General features: G+C 38.1%; 1 protein-coding gene across 1 annotated transcript in view; it reads left to right on the top strand.

The window, feature by feature from the left end:
• The window catches only part of actr10 (actin related protein 10), a 31,499-nt gene that overhangs the window by 13,321 nt on the left and 1,315 nt on the right, over positions 1 to 16,863 (top strand). The window contains exons 5-12 of the mRNA XM_063049534.1: positions 970 to 1,077; positions 2,605 to 2,672; positions 2,762 to 2,841; positions 3,117 to 3,152; positions 4,482 to 4,561; positions 4,644 to 4,717; positions 7,408 to 7,489; positions 8,935 to 9,136. Coding sequence (XP_062905604.1) covers positions 970 to 1,077; positions 2,605 to 2,672; positions 2,762 to 2,841; positions 3,117 to 3,152; positions 4,482 to 4,561; positions 4,644 to 4,717; positions 7,408 to 7,489; positions 8,935 to 9,136 — 730 coding nt within the window. The remainder of the gene's footprint in view (positions 1 to 969; positions 1,078 to 2,604; positions 2,673 to 2,761; positions 2,842 to 3,116; positions 3,153 to 4,481; positions 4,562 to 4,643; positions 4,718 to 7,407; positions 7,490 to 8,934; positions 9,137 to 16,863) is intronic.

Below are 16,863 nucleotides of genomic sequence, written 5' to 3' on the forward strand. Positions count from 1 at the left end.
CTGGAAGAATGCAGATGTCACTCCACTCTTTAAGAAGGCAGAGGGTGATTTTCAAATAAGGAAATTATAGGCCAATTAGCCTGACTTCAGTGATTGGGACGATATTGGAGTCCCATTATTAAAGATGAGGTTTCAGGGTACTTGGAGGCACATGATAAAGTAAGCCTTAGTCAGCATAGAACAGAGATGAGAAAAAATTTCTTCAGCCAGAGGGTGGTGAATCGTGAATTCATCATCATGAACAGCTGTGGAGACCAAGTCACTGAGTACATTGAAAGCGGAGGTTCTTGATTAGTCAGGGCATCAAAAGTTATGGGGAGAGGGAATGAGAATGGGGTAGAGAAGGATAATAAATCAGACACGATGGAATGGCAGAACAGATTCAATGGGCCAAATGGTCTAATTATGCTCCTGTGTCTTATTATCAAGTAGCTAAAAAGATTACAGAAAATTTTAAGTTTTAAAATGGAACTTGTCAGTGGCACTAGTCTGATGCAAGTGCTGATACATGCTACTGCTTTCAAGGAGTTTGCATGTTCCTGTGACTGTGACTTTCCTCCGGTGCTGGAGTGCCTCCCACAGTTCATGGATGTACTGTTTAGTAGGAACAACTGGCCATTGTAAATTGTCCTGTGATTAGGGGCGGATTGAATCAGGCGATTGTTGGGCAGCGTGGCTCAAAGGGCTGGAATGGCTTGTTCCACGCTGTACCTCAATTTAAAAAAATTAAAAATCAATATTATATTTTATCTTGCAAGTTGTAGTTCTTTGATGTGCCACTAGATGGAGTGTTGCACATAGTTCCCTACGTGACTGGAATGCAAAACATGGAAAAAAAGTTTAAACAATCGTGATTTACTATTGAATGTGCTGCATTTATTGAAAAGTAAATATTTCAAACAATTGCATTTGAATTTTCCCTAGAAAGTCATCAATAAGTTGTATTAATTCCCCACTTTGTGTTTTTAGGTTCCTTCAGTGCTCTTTGCTCCATGCCATCTTGTGTCGCTGCTGACTCTTGGTATCAATTCTGCTGTGGTTTTAGATTGTGGATATACAGAAGCACTAGTATTGCCTGTATCTTTTTGAAAACAATTTTATGAAGGATGAGATGATTACTGGTTACTGAAAATAACTTGTTTGATCATCATCAGTGTACATTTTCTAAAAATTATGGTAATGGAAAAGCATGGTTGCAAACTAATGGGATTCTGATGTGGTTTTACAAAAATAGATATTCCTATAATGTGCCCAAACTTCCTCTGATTTTTTAAAAATAAATTCATTTACCCAAAGCAGCTTAATAAATATCCTCCTAGCCTCATTCTTAATGCGCTGTTGTATCTGCCAGTCACATTTGATGCTAATTGTTCATTACCTGCTTTTCCAGTTCTACAATTTTTAAAATTTTTTTAAAGTTTAAAAATTGTTGAGTACCAATTATTTTAAGAAGAAAAATAAAATAGATTTAGAAAAAGACAATATAAATGTATGAGAATGAAAGAGGATAAGGGAAGGCAGTCATTAGATGTAAAGGCTTTATACAGTATACTTAACTACTATAATTTTTTAATTGGTCTTTAAACATAAGTGATGTCCAATTTAGGAGTGTGCCAAATGTGACTTTTGTTCAGATTAGGAGACTGATCATGCTGAGACATTATGTACTATCCAGTATTTCTTAAACTGGTAAAAATATGTAGTATGAAGTAAAGCTGCTAGGTAGTTCAGAGGATGTGGAGATATGGAGTAGTGTGTAATACAGTGAGAACCAGATGGTACTTACTAAAAGACATTTGTACTTAAAATGTTCTGTAAAGAAACAGGGTAGATGAAGAAAATATAGTTAAAGAGTAAATAGATTTAAACAAGAGCTTCTCTGTTTATAAATAGAACAAATTGAATTATTTGTTTTCTAGGTCTATTGGAGAATGCAGAATCAAGAATGATGAACTTGTGCAACACTATGGTTAACATTATTGTAGTCGTTACTGTTTACATTCCAGTAATTTACATTATTACGGGATAGATATAATAGAAATTTTGGGTGCAACATCACTGGGATGTTTTCAGACATGAAAGATTATAAGAAGAAATGGGGTTTGAGAATTAATAATTGACTTCTGTGCCAGTGCTCAGAAGATTGAGCAGCAGCCAACTGGGGTTATTTAACATTTAGAAGGCTAATAATATAGATAGATAAAAGGTAATTGAAGGAACATCACAAAAAATATTCAAAATAAGTTAACATAATTTAGACAACTAACTTGCTGAATTATGTGCCACTCATCTTTATTGAACTTCCCATAAATTATTCTCAATGTTAATTGCTTGGAAAAAGAATATTTTAGAGTTTTGGGCAAACTGAGGAAATCATGAAGTCAAGGTGGGCCCTGAGATATTGAACTTTATGCAAAATTAAAATTAAAAGAATTGTTGGAAATCCCAAATAAAAATTTGCTTGGCACAATTGCCTTTATGGTACTTAGAGGGGAAAGATACCCCTGAGTCTGAGGGGAAATAGAAACTATAAGGCAATCAAGAAATAGTAAATAAATGTATTCACATTATATTCAGTACAAAATATAATCTTAGCTTTGTCAGATATATGAAGGAATTCTGATTTTGAATGCATGGGAAGCACTTCCACTGGGAGGAAAAGCAATCCATACGTAAGAATTTTAAATTATAATATGCATTCATTGTATTTGAAATTAGTTATGATTAAAGCTAAAAAAAGTTCAATGTTTTATTACTGAAGGGAGTTACAGTCTCGGTTATTAGAAGAATGCACTGTGGACACTGGAACTAACACCGGAGAAGGCTTAGCAGCTGTGATGAGTAAGGCTTAAGTGACATATTTTGATGGTATATTTTTCATAGTGGTAAAATTTCTAAATTTTAAAATAGAAAAGAGATGTCACTTTTTAATTTCAAAATGTATTGCATCTGAATAATCCATCTTTGGTAATTGCAATTTATAATTGCTTAAGATATTAACTCTATTTGCAAAGAAATCAATCTATTTTATATAATTGTCATTCATAATATAAATTTTAAATAGCGTAATGTTACACAGCTTCGGTTTAAAATTGCTCTGAAATGTTTTTTAACAGGCTCACTTCCAGAAGATACAATAGAGGATATAAAAGGTAAAAAAAAACACGTTTTGGAAAAAACAAGCTGCTAGAGGAACTCGGCAGGTCAAGCAGCAGCTATGAAGGCAAAGGGATGATGTTTTGGATTGTAACCTTCAAAAGGCCTGCGTTCCTCTGGCAGTTTGTGTTTTTTTTTCCCTCTAGATTCCAACATCTGGAGTCTTTCGCCCCTCAGTCTTAAGCTGCATTGTTGTTATATCTAGAACATTGTGAGGCAAATACAATTCCTTATCAAGTGAAAAAGACCACAATTACTGTAAATCTAGAATAAATCAATGTGGGGCTAAAAAATCATGATATGAAAGAAAAGAGAAGATAATTGCTTCTGATGTTTTTATTGTGAGTGTTTTGGGCTGACGTAGAAGTTAATATCTGCAGTTCTTAAGTTTGGACTTGCTATCCTCTTTCTTCAAATGCATGAAATAATTTCACAGACACGGAGCAATACAGCACAAGAACAGGCACTTCAGTCCATGATATTTGTGCTTATCCTGATATCAAACTAGTTTCATCTTGTCTGTACATCATCCTTTGCCTGTTTATATGCCTATCTAAAAGCTACTTAAATGTTATCATCTTATCTGCTTCCACCACCTGTCCTAGCAGCAGTGCATTCCAGACAAAAACCTCTCTCTCTCTATTTTAACATTCACAAGACTTTAAACTTCCCCCACTCCCCTCCTTAAAGCTATGCCCTCCTGCATTTAATATTTCTACACTGGCAGGGGAGAAAAGTAAAGCTTCTTGACAACCTACCGTATCTGTTTTTTAAAATAATTTTATATATACTTTTGTCAGGTCTCCCTTAGTTTCTAGTGCTCCAGAGAAAATGATCCAAGTTTGTCCAACTTCTCCTTGTAACAAATACTTCCCAATCCGGGCAGCATGTTGCCGAGCCTCTTCTGTACCCCTCGCCCCCCCACCAAGCCTCCACTTTCTTCCTGATTTTCAGCGACCACCGCTCACACGGTACTCCAAGTATGACCTAAATAAAGTTTTATACAGTTGCAGCATAACTTGGTGATTTTTATGTTCAGTGCCCTGACCAACCAATGAAGGCAAGCATGCTGTACCGCTTTGCCTACTTTAGTTGCCACTTTCAGGGACTTGCACCCCTAGTTCCTCTCTTCATCAATGCTCCGACCATTTACAGTATTCTTTTTTTCTTGCACTTGACTTTGTAACATACTGATATAAAATCTGATAGACTAAACAAAAATGGATAAGTTGTATGAAAGTAAAAGTACTCAATAAAACCTAGAATGAAGCAAAGTAGTGTTTTCAAATTTAGTCCCTAATTGTTTTGTTATGGATATTTTACAGTTCGTACTTGCTTTGTCAGTGATCTCCAGCGGGGTCTAAAAATTCAAGCAGCCAAGTTTAACATTGATGGAAAAGCTGAAGTAAGTATTAAGTAGTGGTGAATATAACTGATAAAGTACACATCTGACTATTGTTTAATTTTTATTTTGTATTTATTCATAGCGCCCACAACCACCACCTGATGTGGCATACCCATTGGATGGAGAGAGGATTTTGCATGTCAAAGGATCTATCAGGTTGGATCACTTGGTCAAATATTATAAAGTAAATAGTTTTTCCTGTAGGTTTTGATCTTTCAAAAATCTTTGGACTTTGGCATGGTGTCAGAGGACTGGAAAATTACAAATGTCACTCCACTCTTTAAGAAAGGAGGAAGGCAGCAGAATGAAATTGTAGACCAGTTAGCCTTACCTCAGTGGTTGGGAAGACGTTGGAGTCAGTTGGTAAGGTTAAGGTTATGGAGTACTTGGTGACACAGGACAAGATGGGATAAAGTCATCATGGTTTCCTTAAGGGAAAATCTTGCCTGAGGAGCCTATTGGAATTCTTTGAGGAGATTACACGTAGGATAGATAAAGGGGATCCAGTGAATGTTGTATATTTGGACTTTCAGAAGGCCTTTGACACGGTGCCTCATATGAGGCTGCTTACCAAGTTAAGAACCTGTGGCATTACAGTAAAGTTATTGGCATGGTTAGAGCATTGACTGATTGGTAGGAGGCAGTGAGTGGGAATAAAAGGATCCTTTTCTGGTTGGCTGCTAGTGATTAATGGTGTTCTTCAGGTGTCAATATTGGGACCATTTCTTTTTTGCTGTATATCAATGATTTAGATGATGGTATAGATGGTTTTTGTTGCCAAGTTTTCAGATGATACGAAGATTGGTGGAGGGATAGATAGTGTTGAGGAAACAGTTAGGCTCAGACGAACCAGACAGATTAGGAGAACGGGCAAGAGAGTGGTAAATTAAGTATAATGTTGGAAAACACATGGTCTTGCACTTCAGTAATAGAAATAAATGTGCAGACTATTTTCTAAAATCCAAAAATCTGAGATGAAAAGTGACTTGGGAGTCCTTGTGCAGAACACCCTAAAGGATAACTTGCAGGTGGAGTCGGTGGTGAGGAAGACAAATGCAATATTAGCATTCATTTCAAGAGGTCTAGAATACAAGAGCAGGGATGTGATGCTGAGGCATTGGTGAGGCCTCACCTTGAGTATTATGTACAATTTTGGGCTCCTTATCTAAAAAAGATGTGCTGGCATTGGAGAGGGTTCAGAGGAGGTTAACAAGGATTACTCCAGGAATGAAAGGGTTATCATACAAGGAGCATTTGATGGCTCTGGGTCTGTACTCATTGGAATTTAGAAGATTGGTGGGGGGGGGTGGAGAATCTCATTGAAACCTTTCAAATGCTGAAAGCCCTAGACAGAGTAGATGTGGAAAGGATGTTTCCCATGGTGGACGAGTCTAAGACAAGGGGGCACAGACTCAGGATAGAGGGGCGTCCATTTGAAACAAAGATGTGGAGAAATTTCTTTAGCCAAAAGGTGGTGAATTTGTGGGATTTATAACCACAGGCAGCTGTGGAGGCCAGGTCGTTGCGTGTATTTAAGGCAGAGCTTGATCGGTTCTTGATTGGACACGGCATCAAAGGTTACAGGGAGAAGGCTGAGGAGGGGGAGAAAAGGATCAGTCATGATTGAATGGCGGAGCAGACTTGATGGGTCAAATGGCCTAAATCTGCTCCTACGTCGTATGGTCTTACAGACACGGCGTTAAAAATGGAATGTAAAAATAGCCAATGAATTTAGAAGTAATTGAAAACAAGGGAATACAGGAACAGGGTTAATATGTATTAATAAAATATGTCTAAAATTCTCAACGTAGTAGGCCCATAAAGTACTGGAGGAACTCAACACGTCAGGCAGTACTTATGGAAATGACCAGTCCCAATGAAAAGTCTTGGCCCAAAAAGTCAACGGTTCATTTCCCTCCATAGATGCTGATTGGGAGTTCCTCCAGCATTTTGGGTGTTGTTCAGAGTTTTCAGCTTCTGCAGAATCTCTTTTCTCCTGTATAGAGGACTTGTCTTCTCACATCATATTCAGGTGGAAAATCTACAAATCATTAGAGCACACGGAATTGCTTTTAGAGCAAACTGAATTCAGCGGTTCCTGCTATGCCATCCATCTACGTGGAATTTGCTCATTCTCTTTATGCCTATATGGGTTTTCCCTGGGTGTTGCAGTTTGCTCCTGCATCCTGAAGATGTGCTGGTCAGTAGCTTAATTTGATGTCTTTGTCATAGTTGGCTAGAAGGAGAATCAGTACGGATTTGATGAGATGAGAGAGAAAATGAGTTGCAGGGAAATAATTCAGACATTTGGAGTTATGAGAATGATCTGAGAACGAGCATAGACTTGCTGGGATGATTCGCTGCTTCCCATTCCAAAGAAAAATTTAAAAATATGTAAGACCAGGGTTATCTTGCTCATATTGATCTGTGTATTAAATATGGATTTAAAGAGGAAAAGTAGAAAAAGTGTTTTCCATTTAACTTTACAACTTTAGGGGAGAAATGAACATAATATTTTGATATAATTGTCTTAAAGATGTCATTCGGTCAACAAAAGGTAACATTTTTATAATTAAAATTCAGTAATCAAATAAAATTTTCAAAAACTGACTGACATTTTATATCAAAGCAAATTGATTTGCTACAATTAACTTGGGATTTTTGTAACCTTAAAGTAACTCCATAAATGTTTCCTGCATTATTTTTTAATTGTAATTAAGGAATGGTACTGCTTCAAGTTTAATTGTAACCATTGACTTTTGGAGTAATTAAGATACTAGCTTACAGCCAATGTCAGAAGTAATAAGATTGAATTTTAAGGATATTTTTATTCCTTTTTGTTATAGAGATTCTGTAATTGAAATTCTTTTTGAACAAGATAATGAAGAAAAATCTATCGCTGCTTTAATCCTTGACTCACTTTTACAGGTAACATGGTACATTGTGCTGAATTTAATCTTTTACAAAGATTCTCAATTTCTTGATGCTATATTCTAGCTGGTCATTGTAGTATATGAAGAAATGACCCAAGTTAAAATCTTGTAATCAAAGTGACTTGTATTTGGGATAGATTGGGTCAGTAACCGGGGACAAGATGTTACACAATTTCCCCCAAACTTGCTCTTTAGTGATATTCTAGGTTATAAATCTGCATCATAAAGCATCAGCAATGCATTGTACTTCAATAATGATAAATTGTACTGGTAATGTACTTTGGTTACTGTTACTGTACAATAATTGAAGCCTCATGAGCAAATAATTCAGTCATTCACTGAAGGAAATTGTTGCCAGGAATACTGTCTTTCTGATGACTGCCTGGTTTTAATATATCAAATAGTTATAAAGAGTTTTATCTCAGTTTAAAGAGCAGTTGTAATTTTTCCCAATCTCCCTTTTGGACAAAGCACCCATTATCATTCCCTAAAATAGACGTTTCTACTTCCCCAAAAATTAGGCTGATAACTTATTTCATTTACTGTTGTTAGATCTGTCCTTTAACACTCACTACAAAATAAGTGGTGGACTCACAAATATTTTGCTGGGAGGAGATCTGGGAAATCTTGATGGCATGATAGGTATTATGTGAAAACAGGTTCTTGTAAAATGTAAATCAAGCCATACCCTAGAGCAGCATAATGTGGCAAAAGAGCCAAAAAAAAACGGCCTCCACTGTTTTGCTGGGGAGGTACTAGATATAGTAATACTCATTAAGGAGAATACAAATAGCATTTTGCAACAGAAAATAACAAGGGTTTCCTGGATAAATATACATGCATTGAAACACGTCCCTGGTCAGTTGTGCTGAATACATGTTCTAGCAATCATCATAATTTGTCCCTGCAGTTTAAATATTATTATTGAAGTCAAATGCATTGCTGCTGCTTTATAGTACACTTAGCACAATCAGCAGGGGATGAAGTAATTTGGGCAATAATATGTTACTATTTTTTCCCCTGTTGGAAAGCATTGCGAAGACTTCAACTTCACTTTACCCCACTACCTTTATGATTAATATTAAAGCTTCCAAGTATCTCTCAGTGGGGGATGAGGACACACAATATAATGAAAGCAGAAGTATGCTGCCTGTCTGTTTTCTAATATAATCATGGTTCATGTGTCCCGAGTGTCAACACCTCCCATAAATTTCCTTATATTCCAAAAATGTATTTTCCTCTTTAAATACCTCCAATAATCTAACTGCTGAATAGAGATGAAGATTTTGAATTATTCTGAGTCTGTTGGCCTCTAGCATATGTATTTCTGCCAGAGTGTGGATTGATCACTCATTTGGGCATAGGCAGAACATAGTTTTGAGAAAATAGGGGGCGATTAATGATATTTCTGTTTTGTTTTTCTGTAAACATTATTGTCAGTGCCCTATTGACACAAGAAAACAACTAGCAGAAAATCTTGTGATCATTGGTGGAACTGCTATGCTGCCCGGCTTCCTGCATCGTATTCTGGATGAAATTCGGTATCTGGTGCAAAAACCAAAATACAAAGATGTGTTGGCTACAAAGACTTTTAAAGTTCATACTCCACCAGCAAAACCAAATGCTGTGGCTTGGTTGGGAGGTGAGAATGAGTTCTGTGTAGCAAATGTATCAATAGACTATTTGTTTCAGAGAATGTAATGTGTGTTCAAAGTGGAAATGATACACAGTTCCACATCTGTCTCACTAACTGTGTGGTTATTTCTGTAGATCTCTGTCCTGCTCAATACTGAGTATATAATGGGGTCTCTTCTTAATGCATTATACAAGGGGTGATTGATAAGTTTGTGGCCTAAGGTAGAAGGAGATGAGTTATTAACTTCAAACTTTTTGCGTTATCCCTCAAAGAGTTGAACTGCACCTGCATGTAATGAGAGCTTCTTGGACCTCCAGGTGGTCCACAGCAGGGTTCAGGTGGTCCACAGCAGGGGTGATTGATAAGTTTGTGGCCTACGGTAGAAGGAAATGAGTTGTACAGCTCTCCTTACATGTACGTGCAGATCAAATCCGAGTGATTATACAGAAAGTTTGAAGTTAATAACTCATCTCCTTCTACCTTAGGCCACGAACTTATCAATCACCCCTGATGAATTATTACCATAGAACACTACAGCATGGAAAATAGGTCATTCAGCCCTTCTAGTCTGTGCTGAAACATTATTCTACTAGTCCCATTGACCTGCACCCAGTCCATAACCCTCCAGACCTCTCCCATCCATGTATCTATCCAATTTATTCTTAAAACTTAAGAGTGAGCCCGCATTTACCATGTCAGCTGGCAGCTCATTCCACACTCCCACCACTCTCTGAGTGAAGAAGTTTCCCCTAGTATTCCCCCTAAACCTTTCCCCTTTCACCCTAAAGCCATGTCCTCTCGTATTTATCTCTCCTAATCTAAGTGGAAAGAGCCTATTCACATTTACTGTCTATACCCCTCATAATTTTGTAAACCTCTGTCAAATCTCCCCTCATTCTTCTACGCTGCAAGGAATAAAGTCCTAACCTGTTCAGTCTTTCCCAGTAACTGAACTCCTGAAGACCTGGCAACATCCAAGTAAATCTTCTCTGCACACTTTCAATCTTACTGATATCCTTCCTATAGTTAGGTGACCAGAACTGCACACAATACTCCAAATTTGGCCTCACCAATGTTTTATACAACCTCCCCATAACATCCCAACTCCTATACTCAATACTTTTGATTTATGAATGCCAGGATGCCAAAAGCCGCCTTTACCACCCTGTTCACCTGTGACGCCACTTTCAGGGAATTATGGATCTGAACTTCCAGATCTCTTTGTTCCTCCGCACTCCTCAGTCCCCTACCATTTACTGTGTATGTCCTACTTTGATTTGTCCTTCCAAAATGCAACACCTCACCCTTGTCTGCATTAAATTCCATCTGCCATTTTCTGCCCCATTTCTCCTGTTGGTCCAGATCCCTCTACAAGTTTTGAAAGCTTCCTCGCTGTCCACAACACCTCCAATCTTAGTGTCATCAGCAAACTTGCTGATCCAATTTACCACATTATTATCTAAATTATTGATATAGACAACAAACAGCAATGGTCCCAGCACAGATCCTTGAGGCACACCACTAGTCACAGGCCTCCAGTCTGATAAGCAATCATCCACTACCACTCTCTGTCTTCTCCCACACAGCCAATTTCGAATCCAGTTTACAACCTGTCCATGGATACCTAGTGTCTGAACCTTCTGAACTAACCTGCCATGTGGGACCTTGTCAAAGGCCAAGTCCATGTAGACAACATCCACAGCCTTTCCTTCGTCTACTTTCTTGGTAACCTCCTCGAAAAACTCTACAAGATTCGTTAAGCACGATCTACCACGCACAAAGCCATGCTGACTATCCTTAATCAGCCCTTGGCTGTCCAAATACTTGTATATCCGATCTCTCAGAACACCTTCCAACAATTTACCTACTACTGATGTCAGGCTCACTGGCCTGTAATTACCTGGTTTACTTTTGGAGCCTTTTTTAAGCAACAGAACAACATGAGCTACCCTCCAATCCTCCGGCACCATACCCGTGGCTAAGGACATTTTAAACATTTCTGCCAGGGCCCCTGCAGTTTCTACACTAGTCTCTCTCAAGGTCCGAGGAAATATCATGTCAGGCCCGGAGGATTTATCTACCTTTATTCATTGTAAGGCAGCAAGCACCTCCTCGTCTTTAATCTCTATATGTTCCATGACACTGCTGCTTGTTTCCCTTCCTTCCATATACGCTATGCTAGTTTCCTGAGTAAATACCGATGCAAAAAAATTGTTTAAGATCTCCCCCATGTCGTGAAGCTCCACACATGGACAACCACTTTGATCTTTTAGGGGACCAATTTTGTCCCTTACTATCCTTTTACTCTTAATATACTTGTAGAAACCCTTCGGGTTTACCTTCACATTATCTGCCAAAGCAACCTCATGTCTTCTTTTTGCCTTCCTGATTTCCTTCTTTAGTATTTTCTTACATTTTCTATACTCTTCAAGTACCTCATTTGTTCCTTGTTGCCTGTCTCTCTTTACACCTGCTTATGCATCTAGCAGGTGTACACTATACACCTCTAGTGTATAGAGGTGTATACCGCTCTCTTTTTCTTAACCAGATCGCCAATATCCCTTGAAAACCAAGGTTCCCTATGCATGTTAACTTTGCCTTTAATCCTGGCAGAAACATGCAAACTCTGCACTCTCAAAATTTCGCCTTTGAATACCTTCTACGTACTGAACACGTCCTTGCCAGAAAACAACTTATCCCAATCAACTCTTCCTAGATCCTTTCTCATTTCCTCAAAATTGGCCATTCTCCAATTTAGAACCTTAACTCGAGGACCAGACCTATCCTTATCCATAATTAACTTGAAACTGGACATTATGTTCACTGGACCCAAAATGTTCGCCTACACATACTTCTGTCACCTGACCTGTCTGGTTCCCTAATAGGAGATCAAGTATTGCATCCTCTCTGGTTGGTACCTCTATATATTGATTTAGAAAACTGCTCTGAACACATTTGACAAACTCCACGTCACCTAACCCTTTCACGGTGTGGGAGTCCCAGTCAATATGTGTAAATTTAAAATACCCTACTATTACAACTTGCTGTTTCTTATTTCAGTCTGCTACCTCTCTACAGATTTGCTCCTCAAATTCTCTCTGACTATTGGGCGGTCTATAATACAACCCTATTGGTGTAGTCACCTCTTTCCCGTTCCTCAGCTCTACCCATAGACAAGCCCTCCAGGCTGTCCTGTCTATGCACAGCTGTGATATTCTCCCTGACTAGTAATGCCACTCCTCCCCCTTTTATCCCTTCCCCTCTGTCACGTCTGAAACAACGGAACCCCGGAAGATTAAGCTGCCAGTCCTGCCCCTCCTGCAACCGTCTCACTAATAGCAATAATGTTGTAATCCCACGTGTCAATCCACACCCTGATTAATTGATGAGTTATTAACTTCCAACTTTCTGCATAATCACTCTGCATGTAACGAGAGCTGTATAGCTCATCTCCTTCTACCTTAGGCCACAAATTTATCAATCACCCCTGCTGTGGGCACTTTCTGGAGGTCCAAGATCCGTATGCTCCACGACCGCTGGACTAAGTGTGTAAATGTAAGAGGAGACTATGTTGTAAAATAAATGTGCTAGGTTTTCTAAAATTGACTTCTTCTACCTGAGGCCACAAATGTGTCAATCACCCCTCGTACATTGTAGTGAACCAAAACTTTGCATAAATGATTTTTAACTACTTGCACATCAAAGGCTGAATATAATAATAAAAGTCCAATAAGGTGGATTTTGGAGCTGGACTAGCAGATTTTCCTGAATATTAGATGTTATTTCAACCCTTTGTAATTTTATTGCTTTTTTAGATGTTAAAGTAAGTTCTCCAGTAAACCAGGCATATGGGAAGGGTATGGAGGACTTCAGTCTGGGTGAATGCAAAGGGTGTATGAAACCTGGGCTTCAGTAAGTGGGAAAGGAGTGTGATAAACATTACCTATTGAGCTGGGTATCAAATCACTGCACAGCAGATTACTAGAGTTGCTATAAATAATATTTTTGTGACTCTTTTAACACTCAAAATAGAAACCATGGAACCATAGAAACTACAGCACAGAAACAGGCCTTTTGGCCCTTCTTGGCTGTGCCGAACCATTTTCTGCCTAGTCCCACTGACCTGCACACGGACCATATCCCTCCATACACCTCCCATCCATGTATCTGTCCAATTTATTCTTAAATGTTAAAAAAGAACCCGCATTTACCACCTCGTCTGGCAGCTCATTCCATACTCCCACCACTCTCTGTGTGAAGAAGCTCCCCCTAATGTTCCCTTTAAACTTTTCCCCCCTCACCCTTAACCCATGTCCTCTGGTTTTTTTCTCCCCTTGCCTCAGTAGAAAAAGCCTGCTTGCATTCACTCTATCTATACCCATCATAATTTTATATACCTCTATCAAATCTCCCCTCATTCTTCTACGCTCCAGGGAATAAAGTCCTATCCTATTCAACCTTTCTCTGTAACTGAGTTTCTCAAGTCCCGGCAACATCCTTGTAAACCTTCTCTGCACTCTTTCAACCTTATTTATATCCTTCCTGTAATTTGGTGACCAAAACTGAACACAATACTCCAGATTCGGCCTCACCAATGCCTTATACAACCTCATCATAACATTCCAGCTCTTATACTCAATACTACAATTAATAAAGGCCAATGTACCAAAAGCTCTCTTTACGACCCTATCTACCTGTGACGCCACTTTTAGGGAATTTTGTATCTGTATTCCCAGATCCCTCTGTTCCACTGCACCCCTCAGTGCCTTACCATTAACCCTGTACGTTCTACCTTGGTTTGTCCTTCCAACGTGCAATACCTCACACTTGTCTCCATCTGCCATTTTTCAGCCCATTTTTCCAGCTGGTCGAAGTCCCTCTGCAGGCTCTGGAAACCTTCCTGTCTACTACACCTCCAATCTTTGTATCATCAGCAAATTTGCTGATCCAATTTACCACATTATCATCCAGATCATTGATGTAGATGACAAATAACAATGGACTCAGCACTGATCCCTGTGGCACACCACTAGTCGCAGGCCTCCACTCGGAGAAGCAATTCTCTACTACCACTGTTTGGTTTCTTCCATTGAGCTAATGTCTAATCCAATTTACCACCTCTCCATGTATACCTAGCGACTGAATTTTCCTAACTAACCTCCCATGCGGGACCTTGTCAAAGGCCTTACTGAAGTCCATGTAGACAATATCCACTGCCTTCCCTTCATCCACTTTCCTGGTAACCTCCTCGAAAAACCCTAATAGATTGGTCAAACATGACCTACCACGCACAAAGCCATGTTGACTCTCCCTAATAAGTCCCTGTCTATCCAAATGCTTGTAGATTCTGTCTCTTAGTACTCCCTCCAATAACTTACCTACTACCGACGTTATATTTACTGGCCTATAATTTCCCGGATTACTTTTCGATCCTTTCTTAAACAACGGAACAACATGAACCACTCTCCAATCCTCCGGCACCTCACCTGTAGACAACGACATTTTAAATATTTCTGCCAGGGCCCCTGCAATTTCAACATTAGTCTCCTTCAAGGTCCAAGGGAACACCCTGTCAGGTCCCGGGGATTTATCCACTTTAATTTTCCTCAAGACAGCAAGGACCTCCTCCTTTTCGATCTGTACAGTTTCCATGATCTCACTACTTGTTTCCCTTAATTCCATAGACTTCATGCTAGTTTCCTTAGTAAATACAGACGCAAAAAACCTAGTTAAGATCTCCCCCATTTCCTTTGGTTCCGCACGTAGCCAACCACTCTGATCTTCAAGAGGACCAAGTTTATCCCTTACAATCCTTTTGCTCTTAATATACCTGTAAAAGCTCTTTGGATTATCCTTCGCTTTGACTGCCAAGGCAACCTCATGTCTTCTTTTAGCCCTCCTGATTTCTTTCTTAAGTATTTTCTTGCACTTCTTATACTCCTCAAGCACCTTATTTACTCCCTGCTTCCTATACATGTCATACAACTCCCTCTTCTTCTTTATCAGAGTTGCACTATCCCTTGAGAACCAAGGTTCCTTATTCCTATTCACTTTGCACTTCACAATCTGAAAAAATGCTGTAAAAACAAAATTGTTTCTGATTAATCCCATATATTAATGAAGTTTATAAATAAAAACCAATAGATTTACTCAGTGATAAATGCAAGCTTACATGTCTAGCAAACTGAAACAGAATAATTCAACCAGTGTATTTCATTTTCTTTGTCTTGTAGAATAGGTCTGTGTGTATATCAGCTGTTCAAAGTGGTTTTTCTCCATAACCATGCAAGCTTAGTTCTGTTCAAATGGATATCCAATTACCTTGAGAGTTTTTTGGGAATTTTACTACATCACCTGTGCTCTAGCCCGTAAATAGTCTCTACTTAAAATAACTTTGCCTCTTTTCATTCTAGAGCTATTTGGTAATTACTTTATATCTGTGACTGGTTATTAACTCACTTGCAAAAATAAATATTTCTTACTACTTGTTTTATCAAAACACTTTTGAATGTTCTTGCCTGTTTTGATCCTAGGAGAACTTTTCCACCCCTTCAAATCTTTTTTACAATTGTTGCTGATTTACATTCATATTCTAATTTTGGTTTTGCTATCTATCTTATCGTTCCCTTTTAAAGAGCCTAACATATATGCTGTTATTTTTGGTAGTGTAAGCCTTTTTCTTTAAATTAATACTGACTTCTCTTGTTAGTAATGGGTGTACCACTTTTCATGGAAGCTTTTGTGTTTTAAAGGAACTTATTTGTATAAACTATGTATTCTTTAGATGGCAGCTATACCTTTATGATTTTTACTTTTGCTTTAAAAGTAGGATGTGTTAGTTGACTATAGTAGATTCAGAAACTTCCCAATTTACTATAGTCAACTAATGCTTTATAATTTTATAATTCACTCAGTTTAGGAATTAAGTCTGTGGTTTCAATTGAATTAAATCACTGTCAATTTTATTATTAATTAACCCTCATTGATTCCTCTGACTACAAATCTAAAAATCCTTATAGATACACTATAAATTGCTTCTGTACAATATTACTGCGAACTCAGTCTCTTCCATAATTATTGCATTAACCTTGTTATATGCGCCCATTTCCAGATTTATATTCCATCCTTTGTACTTGCTGGTAATGCTATCCACAGATCTGTATGTTCATCCCAGGCCTATATTGATTTCTTTCAAATAAATGTATTTACATATCAAGGAACCGATTTGTAATAAAATGATGTATTGGGTACATTGTAAAGTGCCTTAAAGTGTTTGTTTATTATCTGCAGGAAATTGTGCATCTTTGCTGGCAGATAATAAGGACTTATTAATCAGGACTAAGGATAATAAAGATAATTAGGCCCTAACAGCATTTTCTGTTTTTCTACAGTAGTTCCACCAAACTGATCCTGTTTATTTTTATGAGTGAAACTATTCTTTTTTCATTGCCTGTCTCTATGTTAAATATACTGAAATAATTAAATCATAACTGTCTCAGTCTTAGATATTATATCTGTATTGCATTTCTTCATACCTTCAGCCCAAATACATAATCTCACAACTACTCTTAAATTTCATTTGCCGCCATGTATCTACTGATGCAGTCAATCTGTATTATGTTCATTCTTTTTCCATATGTCCAAGTTTGCTCTCATTGATAATTTTTAAAATACTTTTCTGTATACCAGTATCCATTTCATTTTTAAACCTCCTTGGAGAACGCTATTGTTCA

This window comes from Mobula hypostoma, chromosome 1 (genome assembly GCF_963921235.1).
Source record: "Mobula hypostoma chromosome 1, sMobHyp1.1, whole genome shotgun sequence".
NCBI classification, from domain to species: domain Eukaryota; kingdom Metazoa; phylum Chordata; class Chondrichthyes; order Myliobatiformes; family Myliobatidae; genus Mobula; species Mobula hypostoma.